The sequence below is a fragment of the Hemiscyllium ocellatum genome, chromosome 44 (genome assembly GCF_020745735.1).
Source record: "Hemiscyllium ocellatum isolate sHemOce1 chromosome 44, sHemOce1.pat.X.cur, whole genome shotgun sequence".
In the NCBI taxonomy this organism is placed as follows: domain Eukaryota; kingdom Metazoa; phylum Chordata; class Chondrichthyes; order Orectolobiformes; family Hemiscylliidae; genus Hemiscyllium; species Hemiscyllium ocellatum.
This window is the reverse complement of record NC_083444.1, coordinates 4881977-4908667: the sequence shown is the minus strand read 5'-3', so window position 1 is coordinate 4908667 and position 26691 is coordinate 4881977. Positions and strand designations below refer to the sequence as shown.

At 42.9% G+C, this 26691-nt stretch overlaps 1 protein-coding gene across 1 annotated transcript in view; it reads left to right on the top strand.

Moving 5' to 3' along the window:
- The window catches only part of chrne (cholinergic receptor, nicotinic, epsilon), a 31672-nt gene extending 7534 nt beyond the window's left edge, over window positions 1-24138 (top strand). The window contains exons 6-12 of the mRNA XM_060854783.1: window positions 364-461; window positions 1199-1399; window positions 3721-3835; window positions 8543-8657; window positions 12572-12779; window positions 21667-21800; window positions 23485-24138. Of these exons, the coding sequence (XP_060710766.1) occupies window positions 364-461; window positions 1199-1399; window positions 3721-3835; window positions 8543-8657; window positions 12572-12779; window positions 21667-21800; window positions 23485-23652 (1039 nt within the window). The 3' untranslated portion in view covers window positions 23653-24138. The remainder of the gene's footprint in view (window positions 1-363; window positions 462-1198; window positions 1400-3720; window positions 3836-8542; window positions 8658-12571; window positions 12780-21666; window positions 21801-23484) is intronic.
- The last annotated feature ends 2553 nt before the right edge of the window (window positions 24139-26691 follow it).

Below are 26691 nucleotides of genomic sequence, written 5' to 3'. Positions count from 1 at the left end.
GCAAGCCACATCATCACAAGTAGGATGGACAATAAATCTCAGACCTGTCAGTGATGCCCACTTACTGAAAAGGAACAAAGATTGCCATCTGTGTACTTTTGAACTGCAAAGTCTGACTTTCCAATTGTACAGAACTTTTGTCTTTATTAAATGCAGGAATTACCGTTACTTGTGGTTTGGGAGGTTTGTGTTTGAGGTTGACATGCTAGCATGATCGGTTCAACATTGAAATGGCCAGAGATGGGATGTAGGATTATTTCTCAACTGTCTTTATGGATGTATGCAAATGAACTAGGGTTATTGCAAAAGGAGAAAGAAGATGAAATGGATTGATCAGAAAAATGGTTGAATTCTTTTTTTCAGGTCCCAAGCATACAATGCCCATGAAATTAACTTGGAGTTATCAGCAGAGGAGGGAACACTGATTGAGTGGATCCATATAGATCCTGAAGATTTCACTGGTACTATTAAATAGCTATATATTTTAAAATTTTAGTCTTTGGGATGCTCGCTTCAATTAATGTTATCTGTTCACTGCCCTCAAATATAAATTTATTTATTTTGATGTGGGGGGGTGCTGGTGTTGGACTGGGATACATAAAGTCCGAAGTGAGGCGATACCAGGTGATAGTCTGACAGATTTATTCGAAATCACGAGCTTTCAGAGTGCTCCTTCTTCGTCAGGTGACTTAATTTGTCAAAGGAGCAGTGTTTTGAAAGCTTGTGATTTCAAATAAACCCGTTGGAGTATAACTTGGTGTCACATAAGGTCTGTATTTATTTTCAGAAAGTGCAGAGTCTGATCCTGAAGGTCCCGGGGTGATCCTTACATCAGCCTAGTTTTGGTACTTTCCCCTCCTGTCCATGATCTGTCCAGATATTCTGACCCTTACCATCCTGTGGTCCTCTGCTGTACTTGATTAAATCAGATTTAGTCATTCGACAATCTCCTATCCTGTTTACAAAATTCACTCCCAGGTACCTAATGTTTGTTATTAATTCGCTCTTAGGTATAAATTAATGCTTGCATAATTCTTTCTGAAGTTCCCATCACTCTCTGTATACCTCAATATCTGATACTCAGGTTACTCTTCGGAGGGTCGGTGTGGACTTGGTGGGCCGAAGGGCCTGTTGCCACACTGTAGAGAATCTAATCTAAAAGAAAACTCACTGCCAAGTGTCTACTTCCTTTCGTCAGAAAACGGGGAGTGGACGATAAAACACAAACCGGCCAAGAAGCACATTAACAGCCAGTTTTCGATGGATGATATTGAGTACCAGGAGATCATTTTCTTCTTGATCATTCAGAGGAAACCACTGTTCTATGTCATCAATATCATCATTCCCTGTGTTCTAATCTCATCGCTGGTAGTTCTGGTCTACTTCCTCCCAGCACAAGGTAAGGAGACAAACTGTCCACGTGGATGTACAGAATTAGGGGGCAGGAAATGAGTGGCTTGAAATTGAAACCTCATAACTGACAGGCCCTCATTCCTACTAGCTGAGTGAGAGTTTCAGGGAAGATTTCAGAATCAAGTTTCAAATATGATGCTTTCCCAGGATAATAGGAGAAAGTGAGGTCTGCAGATGCTGGAGATCAGAGCTGAAAATGTGTTGCTGGAAAAGCGCAGCAGGTCAGGCAACATCCAAGGAACAGGAAATTCGACTTTTCAGGCATAAGCCCTTCTTCAGGAATGAGGAAAGTGCCTGGTTTCCTCATTCACACTTTCCTCATTCCTGAGGAAGGGCTTATGCCCGAAACGTCGAATTTCCTGTTCCTTGGATGCTGCCTGACCTGCAGCGCTTTTCCAGCAACACATTTTCAGCTTCCCAGGAGAATAGCCAAATAAAGCTTCTCCCACCTTCTCCCTCTGGCCAGGGGTTGATTTTTCTGGAGGGTGCTCTATCCCATCATGAAGCAATACCTTCCAAGGAGATTGGAACCCTTCCCCAACAAAATCTGTTGATTCTCGTCTTGTAAGCTGTAACTGTCCAGAAGCATCCACAACCTTTACTGTTTGTGTATGCTCCAATGGTTTCACAGTTAGAGAGTCATAGAGATGTACAGCATGGAAACAGACCCTTCGGTCCAACCCGTCCATGCCGACCAGATATCCCAACCCAATCTAGTCCCACCTGCCATCACCCAGCCCATATCCCTCCAAACCCTTCCTATTCATATACCCATCCAAAAGCCTCTTAGATGTTGCAACTGTACCAGCCTCCACCACTTCCTCTGACAGCTCATTCCATACAAGCACCACACTCAGCGTGAAAAAGTTGCCCTTTAGATCTCTTTTATATCTTTCCCCTTTCACCCTAAACCTATGCCCTCTACTTCTGGACTCCCCGACCCCAGGGAAAAGACTCCCTCAGCCTCCGATGCTCCAGGGAAAACAGCCCCAGCCTGTTCAGCCTGTCCCCATAGCTCAAATCCTCCAACATCCTTGTACATCTTTTCTAAACCCTTTCAAGTTTCACAACATCTTTCCAATAGGAAGGAGACCAGAATTGCACACAATATTCCAACAGTGGCCTAACCAACGACCTGTACAGTCGCAACATGACCTCCCAACTCCTGTATTCAATGCTCTGACCAATAAAGGAAAGCATACCAAACGCCTTCTTCACTATCCTATCTACCTGTGACTCCACTTTCAAGGAGCTACGAACCTGCACTCCAAGGTCTCTTTGTTCAGCAACACTCCCTAGGATACAGCCTCAGTGTTTGCGTATGTGCCGGGGGGGGGGGGGCGGGATTGCTCGAGGTGGGATGGGTGGTAGTGGACTGAACTCCAGTGTTTCACCTATTTCCATAGTTGCCAAGTCAAAGCCAGTTCTTTCATCTGTTCAGAATGCGTTACAAAACACAACCATTAAAAGATCCTCTGTAGTGCAGAATGTACAAATTCCTAGTTCCCATACACTCTCACTGGGCCCACAGCTCTGGTGTGGAAGCCAGTGAGCTGCTGAAATTAAAGTGACCGGCCTCAAACTGGACAGACCAGTTGCCAAGATGATCACTTGACAATTTTAAGGAATGAAAGCTTCAACCTTCTTGGAAAGGGGGTTATATTCATGCATCTCAAAAATCCTTATTACACAGTGGCTCAGTGGTTAGCACTGCTGCTTCACAGTGCCAGGGACTTGGGTCTGATTCCAGCCTCAGATGTGTGTGGAGTTTGCATATTCTCCCCGTGTCTGCATGGATTTCCTCCAGGTGCTCTGGTTTCCTCCCACAGTTCAAAGTTTTACAGGGTTGGGTGGATTGGCTATGCTAAATTGCCAGTAGTGTCCAGGGATGTGTAGGTTAGGTGGACTAGTCACAAGAAAGACAGGATTATGGGGAATAAGGTTGGAGGATGGGGGTAAGTGTGAGTGGGATGCTTTTTGGAGGGTCAGTGCGGACTCTTTCGGCCAAATGGCCAGCATTCTGCACTGTAAGGATTCTATGAAATAAACAAACTTCCCTTGTGATACTCCTCAATGAACAAATGTAAAAGATTTAAGGTGGAGGGCAGGATTGCATTTAACCAAGGGTGGGGATGTAGAATTCACAGTGAATTTTAGTGACAGAATCGAGGCCATGCCATCATTTAGTATTTTTTTAGTTAAGTGACTGAAGACTGGAGACAGAGTATGGGCAGATGTGTGAAATCCTGGTGAAAAATAAATGAAATGTATTGTATTTAATTACATTTTCATTTTATTTATACATAGCTGGCTGTCAAAAATGTACACTTTCCATTTCTGTCCTGCTGGCCCAGACTGTCTTTCTGTTCCTGATTGCACAGAAAATTCCAGAAACATCATTGAATGTTCCACTCATTGGAAAGTAAGTGATGCAGGTGTAATTTTTCAGGTAGTCATTTGTTTAGAGTTGGTTTCCTCACCATTTCCTCCCCAGAAGTCCCAATCGGTATGGCCTGGCTACAGATCAAAACACGCAGGTTAGAACCACGAATCAAGTCAGTCACAGTCAGTCACAGATTACGCATAATAATGAGCCTTTGTAGCCATGGGATTGTAAGGGATGAATAAAGAGTTTTCTTCTGATGCTGCTGGGATAGTCATGTAAATTGACAGGGCAATGACAGTTTAAGGTTCATAGTTGTATTGGAACTTTTATGAATAGGAGGAGAGCTGTCTAGACTTCGGGCCTTATACTAGATAATAACAGTTCTGCAACTTTTCTCTACTGTATATAACATCTGTACTGTTAGCCAACAAAAATCTGTCTTGCAATTCCCGCTTGTACCCCAACTTCCATGGCCTTTTGAAGGAGAGAATGCCGGATTACAGAAAAAAACCACTTGCATTTCTATGGCTACTTTAATGTTGTAGAAATGCCAATATGATTCAGATTTTTCCAGATATGCAGATATTAGGACAGGTGACCAAAGGCTTGGACACAGAGGTTGGTTTTAAGCAGAGTCTCAAATGAGGAGGGAGTTGCAAAGAGGTTTAGTGAAGGAATTTCCGAACGAGGGTCCAAGCAAGCTTAAGGCCCCAGTGGCTGAATAATGCAAATCAGAATCGAAGGATTGGAGAGATAACAAAGTTGCAGTGATAGAGGAGGTTACAGCGATAGGGAAGGGCTGCAAGGTCATGAAAGGATTTGAGACTGGCATTTGATATTCTCACCATGCTATTAACCTGAATTCAATAAATCTGGTACCCAGGGAGCTAACCTCAGAACATGACTTTGTAAAGCTGCTGGAGTTACGACCTTTTAACAGAGTAGGAAATTGCCACTTGATTTTCAGTTTATTCCCTCTGAAGTGACTTAGCAATCCAGTCGTGTGCACTGTAAGGCAGAAGGTGAAGGATAGGAACTGTGCAAACTAATATTCTTCCTTTTCATAACAGCATTTTTGGAAATCAAATTGTTTCCATTGCAGGTTACAAACGGCCAGTCTCAAAGGGGAAAGGCAACTGTTCAATTTCCAGTGCCTTATTATATTTAAGAACTTATTAATAGTGTCAACTCTATACACAATCAAGCATTGGGAATGGACAGCTGATCCCAGCTGAAAAGGGTTTAGATGTCATCCTCCACTTACCTAAGTAAGCAGTTTGGCACTGATCCGAAATCTTAAACCTCCTTGTATTTACGTAACTAAGTCTCGATAGTGCATGTCAGCAGTCTGTTTACGGGGCAGGAAGAAAAATAAAATATCACTTCCTGTCCCCAGCAGATGTATTACACATGAAGTCACATAACTGATTTCTCTCCTTCCTATTTTAAGGAAACCAGGGCTATTTGTAATAGCAGCAATCAGCCCTATGAGTCCGCTCATGGTTTCAAGTGCCACTCCAGGGATTTGCAAGAAAATTCAGGCCAGCACTTCAGTGTCCAGTCTGAGGGAGTGCCACACTTTTAGACATGCTGTCCATCAGACAATGTTAACCCAAGGCCCCCATCTGCCCCCTCAGGGAGATGCAAAAGATCCTGTGGCACGAGTTTGAAGTACAGCAGGGTATTTTTGTTCCTGGTGTCCTGGTCAATATTCATTCTTCATCCATCAGCAATAAAATTAATAAATGCCTGAGCTGGATTTGAATTAATGTTCTGTGGATTTCAAATCCAGTAGTAATTCGCTTCACTAAGACACCACAGTACAATTATAGATTTGTGACTCTGTTTCATGTATCATCTGAAAGATGTATCATTTGACAGTGCAGAACCCATTACTGGCAATGGGATTGTTTCTGGATTCTTGACTCTTTTTGACCTTGACAGAGCATTACCCACTAAGTCCTAGTTGGCATAATAAATCAAAAGAAATATAGAGCCATAGAGATGAACAACACAAAGACAGACTCTTTGTTCCAACTCGTCCATGCCGACCAGATATTCTAAATTAATCTAGTCCCATTTGCCACCATTTGACCCATATCGCCTCAAAATCCTTTTTATCCATGTGCCCAACCAGATGCCTTTTAAATGTTGTAATTGTACCTGCCTTAACAGCTCATTCCATACACACATCAACCTGTATGTGAAAAAGGTTGCCCCTTAGGTCCCTTTTAAACCTTTCCTCTCTCACCTTAAACCTCTAGTTTTGGACTCCCCTGCGCTGGGGAGGAAAAAAACCTGGGCTATTCACCCTATCCACGCCCCTCATGATTTTATAAACTTCTGAGGTTTATCTCAGATTTCGACGCTCCAGGGAAAATAGCCCCAGCCTATTCAGCTTCTCCCTATAGCCCAAACCCTCAAACCCTGGCAATATCCTTGTAAATATTTTCATGATGTTTCTCGTTTGAGAAAATTTTGAACTAGCTTGAGAAGTCAATCAACAGATCCCGTCTGCTTAGCACCTGCATTCCCCAACCTGAGCACCTCCCCTGAATTCGCCCTAACCTGAAATGAAGAGGGAGATGACTCACAGAGCACAATGTTCGAACATGTGGCAGATCTCAGCCGAATCCCATCCCATCTTCATTCAATATCCATGTAGGAGGCGTGGTGTTTAGGAATAGGTATCCCATCTTATGACAATAGTGGACAGCACCACAACCCTCTCCTTCAGCAATGTTCTGCAAAATCAGGTTGACTAATGCTAGAAGGCTAGTGATGGGAGAAAAGGAGATAACTGAAGAACTTAATAAGTATTTTGCATCAGTCTTCTTAGTAAAAGACATGAAGTAATATCCCAACAATTATGGAGAGTCAGAATCAGAGTTAAGTATGGTCAGCATTACAAAAGAGAAAGTACTAGCAAAGCTAAAAGGTCTAAAAATTGATAAATCTCCAGGCCCCGATGGACTACATCCTACTGTTCTGAGGGAGGTGGCTGAATAAATAGCTGAGGCATTGGCTGTGATCTTTCAAAGTCACTGGAGTGAGGGAAAGTCCCAGATGATTGGAAAATTACTGTTGTAACCCCCTTGTTCAAGAAAGGATCAAGACAAAAGATGGAAAATTATAGGCCAATTAGCCTAACCTCGGTTGTTGGTAAAATTCTAGAATCCATCGTTAAGGATGAAATTTCTAAATTCATGGAAGTGCAGGGTCGGATTTGAACAAGTCAGCATGGATTTAAGTAAGGGGAGGTTGTGCCTGACAAACCTGTTAGAATTCTTTGAAGAGGTAACAAGTAGGTTAGACCAGGGAAAGCCAGTGGATGTCATCTATCTAGACTTCCAAAAGGCCTTTGAAAAGGTACTTCATGGGAGGCTGTTGAGTAAAGTGAGGACCCATGGTGTTTGAGGTGAGCTACTGGCATGGATTGAGGATTAGCTGTCTGACAGAAGGCAGAGAATTGGGACAAAAGGTTCTTTTTCAGAATGGCAGCCGGTGACAAGTGGTGTCCCGCAGGGTTTAGTGTTGGGGCTGGAGCTGTTCACTTACTATACTAATGATCTGGATGAAGAGACTTGGGGCATTCTGGTGAAGTTTGCTGATGATATAAAGTTAGATGGACAGGTAGATAGTACTGAGGAGGTGGAGAGGCTGTAGAAAGATTTAGACAGTTTAGGAGCGTGGTCCAGGAAATGGCTGATGAAATTCAACATGAACAAATGTGAGGTCTTGCACTTTGAGCTACAAATCTTCTCAAAACTCATCTCGCAATTTGGCAAAAAAGAATACTGGAGTGTGTTCAGGGGAGATTCACATGGATGGTTCCAGGAATGGTAGACCTAACATATGATGAATGACTGAGGATCCTGGGATCGTATTCATTAGAGTTTAGAAGGTTGAGGGGAGAACTAATAGAAACTTACAAGATAATGCATGGCTTAGAAAGTATGGACGCCGGGAAGTTGTTTCCATTAGGCGGGGAGACAAGGACCCATGGGCACAGCCTTAAGACCATAAGACATAGGAGTGGAAGTAAGGCCATTTGGCCCATCGAGTCCACTCTGCCATTCAATCATGGCTGATGGGCATTTCAACTCCACTTACCAGCGTTCTCCCCGTAGCCCTTAGTTCCTCGTGACAACAAGAATCTATCAATCTCTGCCTTGAAGACATTTAGTGTCCCGGCCTCCACTGTGCTCTGCGGCAATGAATTCCACAGGCCCACCACTCTCTGGCTGAAGAAATGTCTCCGCATTAGAATTTGAGGGTGTCAATTAAGAACGGAAATGAGGAGACATTTCTTCAGCCAGAGAGTGGCGGGCCTGTGGAATTCATTGCCACGGAGTGCGATGGAGGCCGGGATGTTAAATGTCTTCAAGGCAGAGATTGATAAATTCTTGATCGCGCAAGGAATTAAGGGATATGGGGAGAGTGCGGGTAAGTGGAGTTGAAATGCCCATCAGCCATGATTAAATGGCGGAGTGACCTCGATGGGCCAAATGGCCTTACTTCCACTCCCAGGTGTTACGGTCTTACGGACTATTGGACTGATTTTCTTCATGTGTTTATATGGAGCTCATCACAATCATCGAATAGCTCAAGGTGCTTCACAGCTCATGAAATACTTTTGAATTGTGGTCAGCTTTGAAATGTAGGAAACGCGGCAGACATTTTGTACACTGCCAGCTCCCAAAACCTGTAATGTGATAACGAAATCATTTGTTTCTCTTGCAGATATTTAATATTTGTAATGGTTGTCTGTACATTGATTGTAACAAACTGTGTCATAGTCCTAAATGTCTCTTTGAGGACACCGAACACCCACAGCATGTCTGAGAAGATCAAACAAGTAAGAGCATTTGCAACTGTTTTTCTTACAGAATATGAATAGGGATTTTCACATATCCTTCTTTCTGAGTGTCTTTTTTTTTGCATGTTTTACTTAACATATTAATTCTCCTCACACTCGCAATCATTTGGAGCTGTACTGCATAAACAGCCACATATTCCACTTTCTAATTATAGAGTCATACAGAATAGAAATAGACTGCTCGGGTCCAACTCATCCATGCTGACCACGTTTCCCAAACTAAAGTAGTTCCATTTACCTGCACTCGGTCCATATCTCTCCAGATCTTTCCTATTCATGTACCTGTCCAAATGTCCTTTTGATGTTGTAACTGTCCCTGCATCTACCATTTCCTCTGACAGTTTATTGCATGTATAAACCACCTTCTGTGTGAAAAAGTTGCCCCTCAGGTCCTTTTGAAGTATTTGTCCTCTCACCTTAAAGTACGCCCTCTACTTATGAACCTCAACTCTCAGGAAAAGATCTTTGCTCCTCACCTTATCCATGTCCCTCATGATTTTATGAATCCTGGTAGGGGCATAATGGCTCCCTCCTGCAGCACTCTCCTTTCTAAGTGAAATTTCTGATTTACAGCCTGAACAAAACACCCAGGCATGTAGATATGTTAAAATACCACAGAACCTGACAGCACAAGAGAAAACATTTTGGTTCAACTCTGCAAAAAGCTGTCTAACTAGCCCTACAACCCCTGCTCTTAACCATTGCACAAATCTCCCTCACATACGTATTCAATGCCTCTTTGGAAGATATTATTGAATCCGGTTCCATTGCCCTTTCACAGTGTAAGAACTCACTGCACTTAAAAATTTTACGTCATCCCTTTTTTTTTATATAGTGATGATTTTAAATCTGTGGCCTTTGATCACCCACCATCCTGCCTTATTTTTAAGGTGATCATGATTTTGAACACTGTGATTAAATTCCCATCTTCCCAGCTCTGAAGAGAATGATCCCATCTTTTCCAGCCACTCCACATAACTGGAATGCTGTAGCATTCCAGCGTATCTTCCCTGCATCCTCTCTGTGGTATTGACATGTTTCCTAAAATGTGGTAAGATGATTTTGCCACAATTGAAGCATAAGTAATATTTCAACAAGGTTTAGTGAAACTTGCTTGCCTTTATTCCTCTCTTTATTAACTCTTTTGAAACTGTATTTTCAATCTGTCCTACTTCCGTAAAGGAGTTGTGTACCACCCATTCCCAGGCCATTCGTTCCCTGCATCTCCAGGTGGCTGCAGCCCACACAACCATTCACTGGGATTCTCCCAGTATGGTAGAGCACAATGAAGTCAGGGATGATCCCAGATTTAATTAGCTGTTTGTTTTTAAAGACCCCCCCACCCCCACCCAAATCACCCATTTGACTAATTAAACAAATTACAAATTACGTGCACTGACAAGCAGGGCATTTAGTTAGCACTGTTGCCTCACAGCGCCAGGGACCCAGGTTCAATTTCAGCCTCGGGTGACTGTCTGTATGGAGTTTGTATGTTCTCCCCATGTCGGTGTTTTCTTTGGGTGCTCTGTTTTCCCCCCACCATCCAAAGATGTGCAGGTTAGGGTGGATTGGCCATGCTAAATTACCCCATAGTGCCCAGAGATGTACAGGTTAGAGTGGATTGGCCATGCTAAATTGTCCATAGTGTCCAGGGATGTGCAGGTTAGGGTGGATTGGCCATGCTGAATTATCCCATAGTGACCAGGGATGTGCAGGTTAGGGTGGATTGGCCATGCTAAATTGTCCCATAGTGCCCAGGGATGTGCAGGTTAGGGTGGATTGGCCATGCTAAATTGTCCATAGTGTCCAGGGATGTGCAGGTTAGGGTGGATTGGCCATGCTGAATTATCCCATAGTGACCAGGGATGTACAGGTTAGAGTGGATTGGCCATGCTAAATTGTCCATAGTGTCCAGTGATGTGTAGGTTAGGGTGGATTGGCCATGCTAAATTGTCCCATAGTGCCCAGGGATGTGAAGGTTAGGGTGGATTGGTCATGCTAAATTGTCCCATAGTGCCCAGGGATGTGCAGGTTAGGGTGAATTGGCCATGTTAAATTGTCCCATAGTGCCCAAGGATGTGCAGGTTAGGGTGGAGTGGCCATGCTAAATTGTCCCATAGTGCCCAGGGATGTGCAGGTTAGGGTGAATTGGCCATGCTAACTTGTCCATAGTGTCCAGGGATGTGTAGGTTAGGGTGGATTGGTCATGCTAAATTGTCCCATAGTGCCCAGGGATGTGCAGGTTAGGGTGGATTGGTCATGCTAAATTGTTCCATAGTGTCCAGGGATGTGCAGGTTAGGGTGAATTGGTCATGCCAACTTGTCCCATTGTGCCCAGGGATGTGCAGGTTAGGGTGAATTGGCCATGCTAACTTGTCCCATTGTGCCCAGGGATGTGCAGGTTAGGGTGGATTGGTCATGCTAAATTGTTCCATAGTGTCCAGGGATGTGCAGGTTAGGGTGAATTGGTCATGCTAACTTGTCCCATTGTGCCCAGGGATGTGCAGGTTAGGGTGAATTGGCCATGCTAACTTGTCCCATTGTGCCTCGGGGTGTGCAGCCTAAGTGGCTTAATCATGGGAAGTGTAGTGTTACAGGGATGGGGGGGCGGTGGTTCGGAATGGGATGTTCTTCGGAGGATCAATGCAGACTCAATGGACTGAATGGCCTCTTTCTGCACTGTAGGGATTCTATGATTAAAAACAAAAAAAAGGTGAGGAAACAATGAAGGTAGACTAAATCAAAATAGTATTAGATGGGGAGATTGCGCACTCTAACTCCTGCAATAGTAATCTCTTGCGAAATGCTTTGAGGATGCTGGTGGAGACCATGTGCTCTCTCTCTCCAAGAGCATCTGGGCATTGTGTAGTTGTGGAAGAGAAGAAGCCAGATGGGAATTTTGATGCCCTCCATGTCCCGCTATCTGAAACTGTTGATGGCTATTTTAGCCAGACCCAAGGGAAGAAACCATCCAGCTCTTAATTTGGAAAGTGGGGTAGAGTGTAAAATGTAGTGAAGCTTCTCTTTTCTGATCACTAATCAGTGACTGTATGTATTTCAGCATTTCGTGAGGCCAGGAGGGAGTGCAGAACAGAGTGAAAGCTATTTGGGCAAAAGTATTGAAGTACTGGATTAGTATTAGGACAGCATGGTGGCTCAGTGGTTAGCACTGCTGCCTTGCAGTGCCAGGGACCCAGGTTCAGTTCCCACCTTGGGTGACCGTGTGGAGTTTGCATTCTCCCCGTGTCTGTGTGGGTTTCCTCCCACTATCACAAAGATGTGCAGGATAGGTGAATTGGCGATGCTAAATTACCCCATAGTGTTAGGTACATTAGTCGGGGTAAATGTAGGTGATTGGGTCTGGGTCAGTTGCTCTTCGGAGGGTCGATGTGGACTTATTGGGCCGAAGGGTCTGTTTCCATACTGTAGGGAATCTAATCTTTTCTACTCCAAATGAGAGTTCATCTGAGGGGAAAGAAATAGATGGTGAAGATTGTCTGGAAGGCTGAAGGCTTTCGGTTACACTGTCTCAGTCGACGGGGAAGCTGCTTATAATTAGATTAGATTACTTACAGTGTAGAAACAGGCCCTTTGGCCCAACAAGTCCACACCGACCCGCCGAAGCGCAACCCACCCAGACCCCTACACTTACCTCTTACCTAACACTACGGGCAATTTAGCATGGCCAATTCACCTGACCTGCACATCTTTGGACTGTGGGAGGAAACCCACGCAGACACGGGGAGAATGTGCAAACTCCACACAGTCAGTCGCCTGAGGTGGGAATTGAACCCGGGTCTCTGGCGCTGTGAGGCAGCAGTGCTAACCACTGTGCCACTGTGCCGCCCACAATTGTTAGGTGAAACTCACTAATTTACATGCTTTACTTGTAGGTATTCCTGGAGTTCCTGCCTCAGTATCTGGGCATGCACTTGGAATCTTCTGAGGAATCCTTGGACACACATCAACCCAGGCGCAGGAGCTCTTTTGGGATTATGATAAAAGCGGAGGAATATATTCTCAAAAAACCGCGGAGTGAACTGATGTTTGAACGACAGCGAGATAGGCATGGACTAAAGAGAGTGAACAAGCCGGCTGCAGGTAATGATGCTGATGAGTCTGTTTTTAGTTTCTAAGGCTTTCAGTTCCACAGGACATTTCGTCACACTGAGTGATATAAATGAAGAAACATTTATTCACACAAAGGGGCTGTCAAAATCTAGAACATGTTCTACTTAAATTGTCATTAAGATGACCATTAGTGTGCCACAATGATCGGTGCTGGGTCCACTGCTTTATGTCATTTTTATAAATGATTTGGATGTGAACATAGGAGGTATAGTTAGCAGATGATATTTTGGAATTTTGGTGTCCCTCCGACAGGAAGGATGCTGTGAAACTTGAAAGGGTTCAGAAAAGATTTACAAGGATGTTGCCAGGGTTGGAGGGTTTGAGCTACAGAGAGAGGCTGTACAGGCTGGGGCTGTTTTCCCTGGAGCATTGGAGGCTGACGAGTGACCTTACAGAGGTTTATAAAATTATGAGGGGCATGGATAGGATAAATGGACAAAGTCTTTTCTCTAGGGTGGGGGAGTCCAGAACTAGAGGACATGGGTTTGAGGTGAGAGGGGAAAGGTTTAGAGTCATAGAGCCATAGAGAAATACAGCACAGAAACAGACCAGTGGTCTAACCCGTCCATACCGACCAGATATCCCAACCTAATCTAGTCCCATTTGTCAGCATCTGGCCCATATCCCTACATACCCTTCCTATTCACATACCTATCCAAATGTCTTTTAAATGTTGCCTCCACCACTTCCTCTGGCAGCTCATTCCATACACACACCAAACTTTGCGTGAAAAAGTCGCCCCTTAGGTCCCTTTTATATCTTCTCACCCTAAACCTCTGTCCTCTAGTTCTGGACTCCCCCATCCAAGGAAAAGACTTTGTCTATTTATTCTATCCATGTCCTTTTGACTTTAATATATTTGTAAATTCCTTTGAATTTTCTTTAACTGTATTTTCAAAGCTATCTCATGTCCCCGTTTTGCCCTCCTGATTTCTCTCTTGAGTATACTCCTACTTCCTTTATACTCTTCTAAGGATTCATTCGATCTATCCTGTCTACACCTGACATATGCTTCCTTCTTTTTCTTAACCAAACCCTCAATTTTTCTAGTCATCCAGCATTTCCTACACCTACCAGCCTTTCCTTTCACCCTAACAGGAATATACTGTCTCTGTACTGTCATCATTTCATTTCTGAAGGCTTCCCATTTCCAGCCGTCCCTTTACCTGCGAACATCTGCCCCCAGTCAGCTTTTGAAAGTTCTTGCCTAATACCGTTGTAGCCTTCCTCCAATTTAGAACTTCAAGTTTTAGATCTGGCCTATCTTTTTCCATCACTATTTTAAAACTAATAGAATTATGGTCGCTGGCCCCAAAGTGTTCCCTCACTGACACCTCAGTCACCTGCCCTGCCTTACTTCCCAAGAGTAGCTCAGGTTTTGCACCTTCTCTAGCAGGTACATCCACATACTGAATCAGAAAATTTCCTTGTACACTCTGAACACCATAGCAGTCCCAGTCTATGTTCGGAAAGTTAAAATCCCCTACTGTTACCACCTATTATTCTTACAGATAACTGGGATCTCCATACAAATTTGTTTCTCAATTTCCCTCTGACTATTAGGAGGTCTATAATACAATTCTAATAAGGTGATCATCCCTTTCTTATCTCAGTTCCACCCAAATAACTTCCCTGGATGTATTTCCAGAAATATCCTCCCTCAGTACAGCTGCAGTGCTATCCCTTATCAAAAATGCCACTTCCCCTCTTCTCTTACCTCCCTTTCTGTCTTTCTTGTAGCATTTGTATCCTGGATCATTAACCTGCCAGTCCTGCCCATCCCTGAGCCACATTTCTGTAATTGCTATGATACCCCAGTCCCATGATCCTAACGATATCCAGAGTTCATCTGCCTTCTTTGTTAAGCCTCTTGCATTGAAATAAATGCCAAAAAGGACCTAAGGGGCAACTTTTTCATGCAAAGGGTAGTGCGTGTATGGAATGAGCTGCTAAAGGAAGTGGTGGAGGCTGGTACAATTACAGCATTTATAAGGCATCTAGATGGGTATATTAATAGGAAGGGTTTAGAGGGATGTGGATAAAGTGAGGACTGCAGATGCTGGAGATCAGAGCTGAAAATGTGTTGCTGGAAAAGTGCAGCAGGTCAGGCAGCATCCAAAGAGCAGGAGAATCGACGTTTCGGGCCTAAGCCCTTCTTCAGGAAACCAAGGGCTTATGCCCGAAACGTCGATTCTCCTGCTCTTTGGATGCTGCCTGACCTGCTGCGCTTTTCCAGCAACACATTTTCAGCTTAGAGGGATAGAACATAGAACATAGAAGGATACAGCGCAGTACAGGCCCTTCAGCCCTCGATGTTGCGCCGACCGAATCCTACCTAACCTATACTAGCCCAATAACTTCCAAATGCCTATCCAATGCCCGCTTAAATGACCATAAAGAAGGAGAGTTCACCACTGATACGGGCAGGGCATTCCATGAACTCACAACCCGCTGTGTGAAGAATCTACCCCTAACATCTGTCCTATACCTACCACCCCTTAATTTAAAGCTATGTCCCCTAGTAACACCTGACTCCATTTGCGGTAAAAGGTTCTTAGTATCTACCCTATCTAAACCCCTAATCATCTTATACACTTCTATCAGATCTCCCCTAAACCTTCTCTTCTCCAATGAGAACAGCCCCAAGTGCCTCAGCCTTTCCTCATAAGATTTTCCTACCATTCCAGGCAACATCCTGGTAAACCTCCTCTGCACTCGTTCTAAAGCTTCCACATCCTTCCTATAGTATGGCGACCAAAACTGCACACAATACTCCAGATGAGGCCTCACCAGAGTCTTATACAACTGCAACATGACCTCAGGACTCCGGAACTCAATTCCTCTGCCAATAAAGCCCAGTACACCATATGCCTTCCTCACAGCACTATTTACCTGGGTGGCAACTTTCAGAGATCTGTGTACATGGACACCAAGATCCCTCTGCTCATCCACACTACCAAGTAGCCTACCATTAGCCCAGTAATCCATCATCTTGTTATTCCTACCAAAGTGAACGACTTCGCACTTAGCTACATTGAATTCCATTTGCCACATTTCCGCCCAGCTCTGCAACTTATCTATATCCCGCTGTAACCTACCACTTCCTTCCTCACTATCCACAACTCCACCGACTTTTGTGTCATCCGCAAACTTGCTTACCCAGCTTTCAAGTCCTTCCTCTAGATCATTTATAAAGATAACAAACAGCAATGGTCCCAAAACAGATCCTTGTGGTACACCGCTAGTAACTGCGCTCCAAGATGAACATAATCCATCAACTACTACCCTCTGTCTCCTTCCAGCCAGTCAATTCCTAATCCAAACCTCTAATGTATCCTCAATGCCATACCTCCGAAGTTTTAACATTAGCCTACCATGGGGAACCTTATCGAACGCCTTACTAAAATCCATATACACAACATCTACTGCTTTACCCTCATCCACTTCCTTAGTCACCTTCTCAAAGAACTCAATAAGGTTTGTGAGGCACGACCTGCCCTTCACAAAACCATGCTGGCTATCCCTGATCACGTTATTCCTACCCAGATGTTCATAAATCTTATCCCTTACCATTCTCTCTAAGACTTTGCCCACCACTGAAGTCAGACTCACTGGCCTATAGTTACTAGGGCTATCCCTACTCCCTTTCTTGAACAATGGGACCACATTCGCTATCCTCCAGTCCTCTGGTACTATTCCCGTTGACAATGACGACATAAAAATCCAGGCCAATGGCTCTGCTATCTCCTCCCTAGCTTCCCATAGGATCCTGGGGTAAATGCCATCAGGCTCAGGAGACTTATCTATATTCATCCTTTCCAATATTCCCAAAACCTCTTCCCTGCATATTTCCAGGGCATCCATTCTAATTATTTGTGATTCCATATTCACATCAGCAACAGTGTCCTGTTCCTGAGTGATGTGGGCCAAGTGCTGGCAAATGGGACTAGATTAATTTAGGATATGGTTGGCATAGATGCGTTGGACTAAAGGGTCTGCTTCTGTGCTGTACATCCCAATGACTCTATGTGGACTACTTGAATGTTTCAAAATAATGAGTGATATATTTTATTAGATAAGAATGTAAAAGCTTTTGTAAGGAACAGCCATAATCTAACTTATGGAAAACAGGCTCAAAACTGAATAGCTCCACTTGCTCCATAAAAGTCATAAACTGAACTGCCTATTGATGTATAAAAGTAAAATTAGATCAGAAATTGCTGAGAAACTCAGTAGGTCTGGCAGAATATGTGGAGAGAAAGCAGAGTTAATATTTCGAGTCTAATGTCACTTGTTCTGTTCTGACCTGAAATATTAACTCTGCTTTCTGTCCACAAATGCAGCCCAGAATCATAGACTCCTACAGAACAGAAAGAGGTTATTCAGTTCACTGAGAATGCACTGACCCTATGAAGGGCATTTCACCCAGATCCACCTCACCTCCTGCACCATAATTAAACCATGGCTAACACAGCTAACCTGCACCTCATTGAACTGTGGGAAGAAACCAGATCACTGGAGGGGACCTGAGCAGACACAGGGAGAACATGCAAACGCTACATAGACAGTCACCCAAGGCTGGAATCAGACCTAGGTGCCTGGTACTTTGAGGCAGCAATGCTGATCACTGGGCCACTATGCCTGCTGAGTTTCTCCAGAAATTTCTGTGTTTTTTCTGATCTTCACCATCTTTGGTTCTTTATTTCAATAGACAATAGGTGCAGGAGTAGGCCATTCTGCCCATCGAGCCAGCACCACCATGCATTATGATCATGGCTGATCATCCTCAGTCAGTATCCTGTTCCTGCCTTTTCCCCATAACCCTTGATTCCTCTATCTTTAACACCTCTATCCATCTCTTGAACGTATCCAGACTTGGCCTCCACTGTCTTCTGGGGCAGAGCATTCCATATATCCACCACTCTCTGGGTGAAGAAGTTTCTCCTCAACTCTGTTCTATATGGCCTACCCCTTATTTTTAAATTGTGACCTCTGTTTCTGCACTCACCCATCAGCGGAAACATGCTTTCTGCCTCCAGAGTGTCCAATCCATTAATAATTTTATACGTCTCAATCAGATCCCCTCTCATCCTTCTATGCTTCAGAGTTTGTGACATCCTGTTTAAGGTCAGAGTCTTGGGCGGTGTCTCTTGTGAATTGTCCAATATTAAATTATAGCACAGTTGAACATCCTAATTCCCTTCTAAACACTCAAGCTGTTTATGTGCCCAACAGTCAGACAGACAATTGTTGTCAAGCAGATGACTTCTGGAATCCAGCTCTGGTCATAACTGCATAAACCAATCAGCAATGTATTTCTGGAACAATCTCACTCTGCACACACACCCCTGGTGCGGCACCTTATCTCTCTTACGCAACTGCTTGCAAAGCAAAATGTAAGCGCAACTGATAATGAGTTTCGGTACAGTCATTTTGAAAGTGCAACAACTCTTTCCCATAGTTCTTGGTTTCGGATCAGTCCTTATCCCATTTTATCCATAACCAAGAAAATAAAAAGCAAGAAATATGATCTTTACAGCCATCAGGGAGGGAGTTCCAGGAAACTGACCCAGCAAAATCCAAGTCAGATTGGTGTTGGTGGGTTTGAAGGAGAACTTGCAGGTGGTAATGTTCCCATGTAGCTATTTCCCGTATCCATCTAGATAACTGCAGTCATAAGTTAGAAGTTGTTGCCTAAGGAGCCTTAGGTGGTAGATGGTACACACTTTTGCTACTGAGCACTGGTGGTCGAGGGAGGGAACACAAATGTGGGGCTAATCAAGCAAACTGCTTTTTCCTGGATGGTGTCAAGCTTCTTGTATATTGTTGGAGCTCCATTCAGTTCAGTTAAGTGAGAAGTACTCTATCATACTCCTCATTTGTATTTTGTAGGTGATGCACAGGCATGTTACTGCAGGATTCCTTGCATCTGACTTGTTGTTGTAGCTACAGTATTTATTTGTTGGTCCAGTTCAGTTTCTGATCAATAGTAAGCCCTGGGATGTTTGTTGTGGGGGAATTCAGCAATGGTAATGCCATTGAATGTCAAGTGTTGATGGTTGTCTCAATTTGGAGATGCTGATTGCCTGGCACATGTGTGGCACAAATGTGACTTCCACTTTCCCGATGAAGGGCTTATGCCTGAAACGCGATTCTCCTGCTCCTTGGATGCTTTTCCAGCACCACACTCTCGACTCTGATTTCCAGCCTCTGCAGTGTTCACTTTCTGTGACTTCCACTTGTCAGTCCAAATCTGGATATTGTGAGGGCCTTGCATGATTTCTCAGCTGCTGAACAGTTGTCATTGGTGCTGAATATTGCACAGTCATCAGTGAACATTTCTGATCTCAGGACGGAGGGAAGGTCATTGATGAAGCAACTGAAAGTGTTCAGCCTGGGGCACGAAAGACCTTCTGCAGAGACCATGCAGCTCACTGGCATGGCTATTCCAAATTCCAATACAGTCCCTCGCTTTCTACAGCAGAAGAGTGAAACTGGGCCCAATGCATCTAGTCACAAAGAACAGCAACTCTTCTCAGCATCATGAGTAAAGGATGCTGTAAACGGCATCTTGGTCATATCATGGATACATTTCTGCTGCAGTGGGGCTACAGCCTACATGCATGTGACATAGAGGGAAACCTACTTAATTACACACTGGAAGGGTGACTGCAGTAGGACACAATAATTGAGAGAAAATGGGTACAATTACCTACATTTAGAACTTTCAACCCAGTTAGCTATCCCAAGGCATTTCCCAGGAATGTAACAAGGCAAAAATGAACCTGAACCAAAGACAATAATATTGGGCCAAATCTTGCATTATTTCAGTTAAGTGCGAGTTGCGCTGAATCTTTTTGGAAGGATTGTCACCATGAAACCCAGCAAAAATTCTTATCAAAAGCGTTTCTTTGACTACCTACCCTATCTTATGACATCCCTCATGTCTGATTCTAACCCATCTTACCACATGCCCTTCCTGGAATAATTGGAAAAGTTACTCAAATGAAGGGCAATTCTGGATGGGCAGCAAGTGGTGGACTTGCCAGCACTGGATATCTATCATAATAAAGAAACTGGATTTTAAAATGCCCATTTGTGGGACCCCAAGTCTACACCTGCAGAATATCCTGGAGAAACTGATACATTCCTAGACACCTCATTCCTAGACACTACAAAGGTCTCACTGCGAGTATTAACAGATTTCCAGGGATGTGCTGTGGTTATTATCAAACTCCTGAAAATACCAACACTTCTCACAAGCATATGATGGAAATATCAGTATATTCTGAGTAAACACCGCAAATTCTCAAACACTCTTGAAGAAGTTTTATCTTGTTCTCCAAAAGATAATGTTACCTAACTGTAGTGAAGTAATATTATTGCAGAAGACAATTTCCATTTCGGTAGAGAAAGGGAACTAACACCAGTACAGTAATCTAACAAAGCCTAAACTGAAATTTGAAACAAAAACAGAAGTTGCTGATTAATCAGCTCCGTTGACCCATCCTCGGAACCTGACCCGAAAAGTTAACTCTGATTTCTCTGCACAGATACTGCCAGACGTGCTGAGCTTTTCCAGCAACTTTTGTTCTTGTTTCTGATTTACAGCATCCACATTTCTTTCGGTTTTTATCTGGGTTAAATTTGTTCTCCTAGAGAGCATGCTGGGATTCCTTAATGTTCTGAGCATCTTCCCATGGAAACGTCTGAAGTATGTCAAGCTAACTCAGCACTATAGTCCACTATTTAAAGCAAATAATTTATTATTGGTTGCAATCTAATGTCTAGCAAGAGGTGAATAACCACATGGAAAAATGCCAAAATGAGGGAACTTCAGGAAAATTCTCCTTGTTTTGAAACACAATCAAGATATAAATCTTTTAGTAGTTTTACATCAAATGCTACACGTTTCTAGTTTATAGTTATGCAAATTGCAAAGCTTCAGCTGCTGGTCAGCATTGCGTTAGTTGCTGGTTTCAGCTGGGGTTCAATGCTTCCCTTACTTCAGGAGATTGTATGTCAAATCCCATTCTAGAGTAACATTCTAGTATGATGCTGAAACAGTGCTGTGCTGCTGGATCTTCCTTTTAGATGAAATGTTAAACTGAGGCCCCTCTGTTCACTCATGCAGAAATTAAACATCCAAAGGGGGTATTTTTCAGGAATGCAGATGAATTCTACCCAGTTTATATTTAATTCCTCAAACTAATTCCCCTTAGATCCCTCGATTACCAAAACATTGTAACATCACTGTTGGAGGGGAGTTTACTGTGCAGGATATGCCTCCAGTGTTTTCTAGATTACAATAGTGGCTTTCACTTTCAAAGCATTGCATTGGCTGAAATATTGGAGAATTGAGCAAAGAGGGAGAGAAAATTTCAGCCATCGCATGTAGCTCTACAATGCCTGAGAGTGACAGCATGACTGAATGCAAGTGTATACACATCATGTAAGGTCATGGTTCAATAAGAACCTTCCGAAAATCCCACAACCCCATGTTGAACTCTGTCTGCAGCTCTTCCAACACTGTCTGAAGAGTCTGATGAGCCTCTGCACTCTATATTTTCCAGGATGTCATCTGGAGCGGGGTGGGATGACTATATTCTGTTTCTCACAAGTCATTCGCCGAGAATTTGCTAGAGTGGGGCCTCTCCAAGGATATCCGGTTTGCTCACCTCTCAAGTGTCAGATCAAAATCGTTATGATTCTCTAAGTACTGTAAATAAATATTTCCTAGCAAATTGCTGAAACATTATTTTCACTGCTGCAGTGGAGGGAGAATATGAAGAGAAAAAAAAGTGATTTTTATTCTGCAGTTTTTAGATAATAAGTTTTGTATTTCCATTTCACTCAGGTTCAGACATTGATATTGGAACCACAGTTGATCTGTACAGAAGCCTGGCTCACTTTGCCCCAGATATAAAAACCTGCGTTGATGCCTGTAACTTTATTGCCAAAAGCACAAAAGAACAGAATGATTTTGAATCTGTGAGTATATGCAGGGATGTCAATTGGTTATAAGCTTGTAATTATAGGTTTCTAGAAACCAAACTAATCTAAGCTAACATTCCCAGTGTATGTACTGAGAAATGCTACATAGTTGGATGTGTCATCTTTCAGATGAGGTGTTAAACTAAAGTCCTGCTACCCATCGAAATTGCCTTCTTAAACTCCACCTGTCTGCTTCTTCCTTTATCCTTTAAGACTTTATTTAAGATTTATCTCTGATCTATCTTAATATCTCCTCGTGTGGCTCGGTGTCAAATTGGTAATGTATCCATGCAGCAGACTGGACAACTTGCTGCAGATGCTTCATAACTGCAAATTATTGTTGTTGCTGTAATTCAGTCTTGTGGATTTCCACATGCTACTCTGATGCTTCAAATGTGATTTGATCCTGAAGCCTACACATTCTTCCAGATCTGACATTGCTAAGTGAGCTTTTTTTAAATTCACTGATGGAAATGTGAGCATTACTGACTTGACCAGTATTTCATGCTCATCCCTAGCTGCCTTTGAGAAGGTGGTAGTGAGCTGCCTCCTTGAACCATTGCAGTCCATTTGCTGTAGATAGACTCTCAATGCCATTAGGGAGGGAGTTCCAGGATTTTGACAGTGATACTGAAGGAACAGTGATATACTTCCACGTTCAGTATGGTAGTTGTGGGGGTTTGAAGGTGCCTTGGTGAATTCTGCAGTGCATCTTGTACACACTGAACATCGGTCTTGGAAGGTATGAATGCTTGTGGACGTGGTATCAATCAAGTAGGTTGCTTTTCCCTGGTCCCTGGATGGTATCAAGCTTCTTAACTGTTGTTATAGTTTCCCTCATCCATGCAAGTATTCCATCACAATCCTAACTTGTGTCTTGTAGATAGTAGACAGGCTTTGGGGAGTCAGGAAGGAAGTTAAGCGCTGCAAAATGTCAAGCATTTGACTGCTCTTGTAGCTACAATACCGACATGGGTAGTAAGGTTCAGCTTCCGGTCAATGGTGACCTCCAGGTTCTGGATAGTAGAGGATTCAGTAATGAATAGTCAATGATCAATAATGATGTTAATGCTATTGAATGTCAAGGGATGATGATTAAATTCTCTGTTTCAGGTGGTGAATGACTGCCATTGTATGACGCAAATGTTATTCGCCACTTGTCAATCCTGTCAATTGTTCTTAACATCAAAAGAACTTACATTCATGTAGTACCTTCCATAACCTGAGAATGTCTCAAAGTGCTTCCAATCCAATTAAATACTTTTAAAGGGGTTATGATGTTGAAGAATAGGAACTTATTATATAAGTTGGAATCCTGCTGCCAAAGTATCTGTTTAAAACTACAAAGGTACAAATTGATTTAAGCAAGTACTGAATGAGTTCAAAAACAGGTCAGTAAAATACCTGTCAACTTTGTGTCATCAGTATTTTCCATTTCTGGACAGTTCAGCTGTAAATTTTGAATGATTGTGCTTGTACTTTTTCATCCAGTGTATGTGTCAGTAGTCTGCAACATACACTATCTGATTCCTGAAAAGCAAGTACCATCCCTTAAAGCTTCTGGTAAGGGATGTCTATTTTTCATATAACTAAATCAATGTTTTAGTGTTTAGTTACAGCTGAACTTAAGCCCCAGAACAGCTGAAATTATAATAACAAAATGTAAGTTCTGTTCTTTCAGGAGAATGAAAACTGGATTCTGATCGGAAAGGTTATCGACAAGGCTTGTTTCTGGATTGCGCTTCTCCTCTTTACCATCGGCACTGTGACGATTTTTCTCACAGGGCACTTCAACCAAGCACCAGAATTCCCGTTTCCAGGAGATCCTAGGAAATACACACCAGATTAATGTACAGCACACTTTGATTCAATTTCCTTCCTCTAACTAGTTGGAAACCTCAAATGTTTTTGATCCATTTCATTTTTAATCTTTTTAAAATGAACCAATACTCTTACATATTTTCAGCAGTGCTAAGCCCAAATAAAAAGTCAAGGGAACCCAAAGAAACACTACAATTCATGTGAATGTCATATTAAGATTTTTTAATGCCGGTGTTGTTAAAATCCCCAAGACTGCACTGTGTTGCCTAAGTGTTCTTTTTGCCAGAAGTCAAAATGCATGATTTGGAGATGTTGGTGTTGGACTGGGGTGTACAAAGTTAAAAATCACACAACACCAGGTTATAGTCCAGGATTACCTGATGAAGGAGTGGCGCTCCGAAGGCTAGTGCTTCCAATTAAATCTGTTGGACTATAACCTGGTGTTGTGTGATTTCAAAATGCATGAACTTTCTTTTAAGACATCTTATTTGTAATAAAGATTTTAACAATCGTCTCTTCATTTATTTATCTGATTATACTCAAATGTAACAACAAACAAGAGCAGGGCTTATACAATTAATGGTAAGGGCTTGGGTAGTGTTGTGGAACAGAGAGATCTAGGGGTGCAGGGACATAATTCTTTGAAGTTTACGTCACATCTCGACAGGGTGGTTAAAAAGGCGTTCGGCACGCTTGCCTTCAGTCGTTTGAGTATAGGAGTTGGGATATCATGTTGAAGTTGTACAGGATGTTGGTGAGGTCTCTTCTGGAATACTGTGTCCAGTTCTGGTTGCCAGTTGTAGGAAGGATATCATCAAGCTGGAGAGGCTTCAGAAGAGATTCACCAGGACGTTGCGAGGAATGGAAGATTTGAGTTAGAAAGAAAGGCTGGGACCTTTTTCACTGGAGCATCAGAGCTCGAGAGGCAGTTTGGTAGAAGTTGATAAAATAATGAGGGGTACAGATAGAGTTAATGGTAGTTGTCTTTTCCCTGGAGTGGTGGATTTCAAGATTAGGGGGCACATTTTTAAAGTGAGAGAAGAAAGGTTTTAAAAAAGGCATGAGGGGCAAATTATTTACACACAGGGCGGTTTGCATGTGGAATGAACTTCCTGATGAAGTGGTAGATATGAGTACAATTGCAATGTTGAAAGGACATTTGGATAAGTACATGAATAGGGAAGGATTGGAGGGATATGGGCCAGGACAGGCAGGCGGGATTCATTTACTTTGGCATGGACTGGTTGGATTGAAGGTTCTGTTTCCGTGCTGTATGACGGGGGATTTCTGTTTCTGAGTAGATGAGAAACTGTTTCCACTGGCAGATGGATTGGCAGCCAGAAGTTACAATTGTATATTAGAAAGGATGACAGGCTAGGTCTCTTATTCTTGAATAAAGCAGGAGAGGAGAGACCTAATAGAGATGTTTAAAATAACAAAATATTTTGACTGAGTGGATACAAAGAATGCTTCCAGTTGTGGGAAAGAGCATAACTATTGATAAAAGATAGCCATGAGGAAATTCACTATTCAGAAGAAATTAGCATTGATTGATTTGGCCAAATGGTGTATATTTTATGGGCTGAAAATGTGTTGCTGGAAAAGTGCAGCAGGTCAGGCAGCATCCAAGGATCAGGAAATTCAACGTTTCGGGCACAAGCCCTTCATCAGGAATGAGGAAAGCCCTTCATCAGGAAACACTTTCCTCATTCCTGATGAAGGGCTTGTGCCCGAAACGTTGAATTTCCTGATCCTTGGATGCTGCCTGACCTGCTGCGCTTTTCCAGCAACACATTTTCAGTTCTGATACTCCAGCATCTGCAGACCTCACTTTCTCCTCGGTGTATATTTTATGTCAAGGCTTCCCAACTGGAAATGGGACCTAAAAGTGGGTCACAAGCTGAGATTTTGAAGTTGTAAACCCTAGGCAGCACATGGCCACCATGGGGCTTTGCAGAACCTCCTGCCCAGCCTTTCTAATCTTCTATCCCACAACAGCTGCTCTCATCAGTGATCTCCATCACTCCCACCCTACTCTCTCAATTCTCACCAAAGGTTGTGACAACTTTCCACCTTCGAAATGCGGTCACAGTCGGAAAGGCTAGGGGGAAGGCTGTTTTAATAACATGAGATATCATTTTACCAGATTTACTTGTGGGTAAATATGAGTCAGTGTAGTGGGATGCATTCAAGATTGAAATAGGGAGAGCAGAGGGCGAACATATTCCAATAAATGTAGGGTCCAACAAATCCAGTGACTCCTGGATAGTGAGGGATATACAGAATTGGATAAAGACAGCAAGGGAGGCTTATGGCAGACACTGACAGCATAAACCAGCATAAGCCCCCAAAGAATGTGCATGGCAGGAACTTAAAAATAAAATCAGGACAGCAAAAAAGAGTGGGGGAGGGGGACATGAAAGATTAATAGCAGATAAAATAAAGAAAAATCCTAAGTTATTTTACAAATATATTTACAGTAAGAGGATAACTAGAGAAAGTCTACAGTGGTTATTTATGCGTGGAGACAGAGGAGTAGTAAGGGGGGACAATGTTGGCACAGAAACTGGGGAAAGGACAGTGACATAATTTAAGAAATTAGCAATAAGTTCTGAATGATCTGGAGGAATTATAAGTAGATAAATTTCCAGGACTGGGTGAAATGTATCTCTGGTTGTTGAATGAGGCAAGGGAGGAAGTATCAGGAGTGTTGGCAATAATTTTCAATTCTGCTCAGACAAAAGGCTAGGTGGCACTGGACTAGGGGACAGCTAATGTGATACCATTACTCAAGAAGGAAGAAGTGATAAACAAGGAGACTATGGGCCAGTCTGTCCAACCTCAGTGGTCAGGAGACTAGTGAAAGTGACTCTGAAGGACAGGAGAGGCAGGGATTAATCAAGAACAGTCAGCACAGTTTTGTTAAGGGGAGGTCATGTCTGATATACTTGACTGAATTTTTCAAAGAGACAATGACATGTAGATGAAGGCAATACATTTGACATAATCTACTTTGACTTCAGGAAGGCTTCTGATAAGATCCCTCATGGGGAATGAGAGCAAAGGT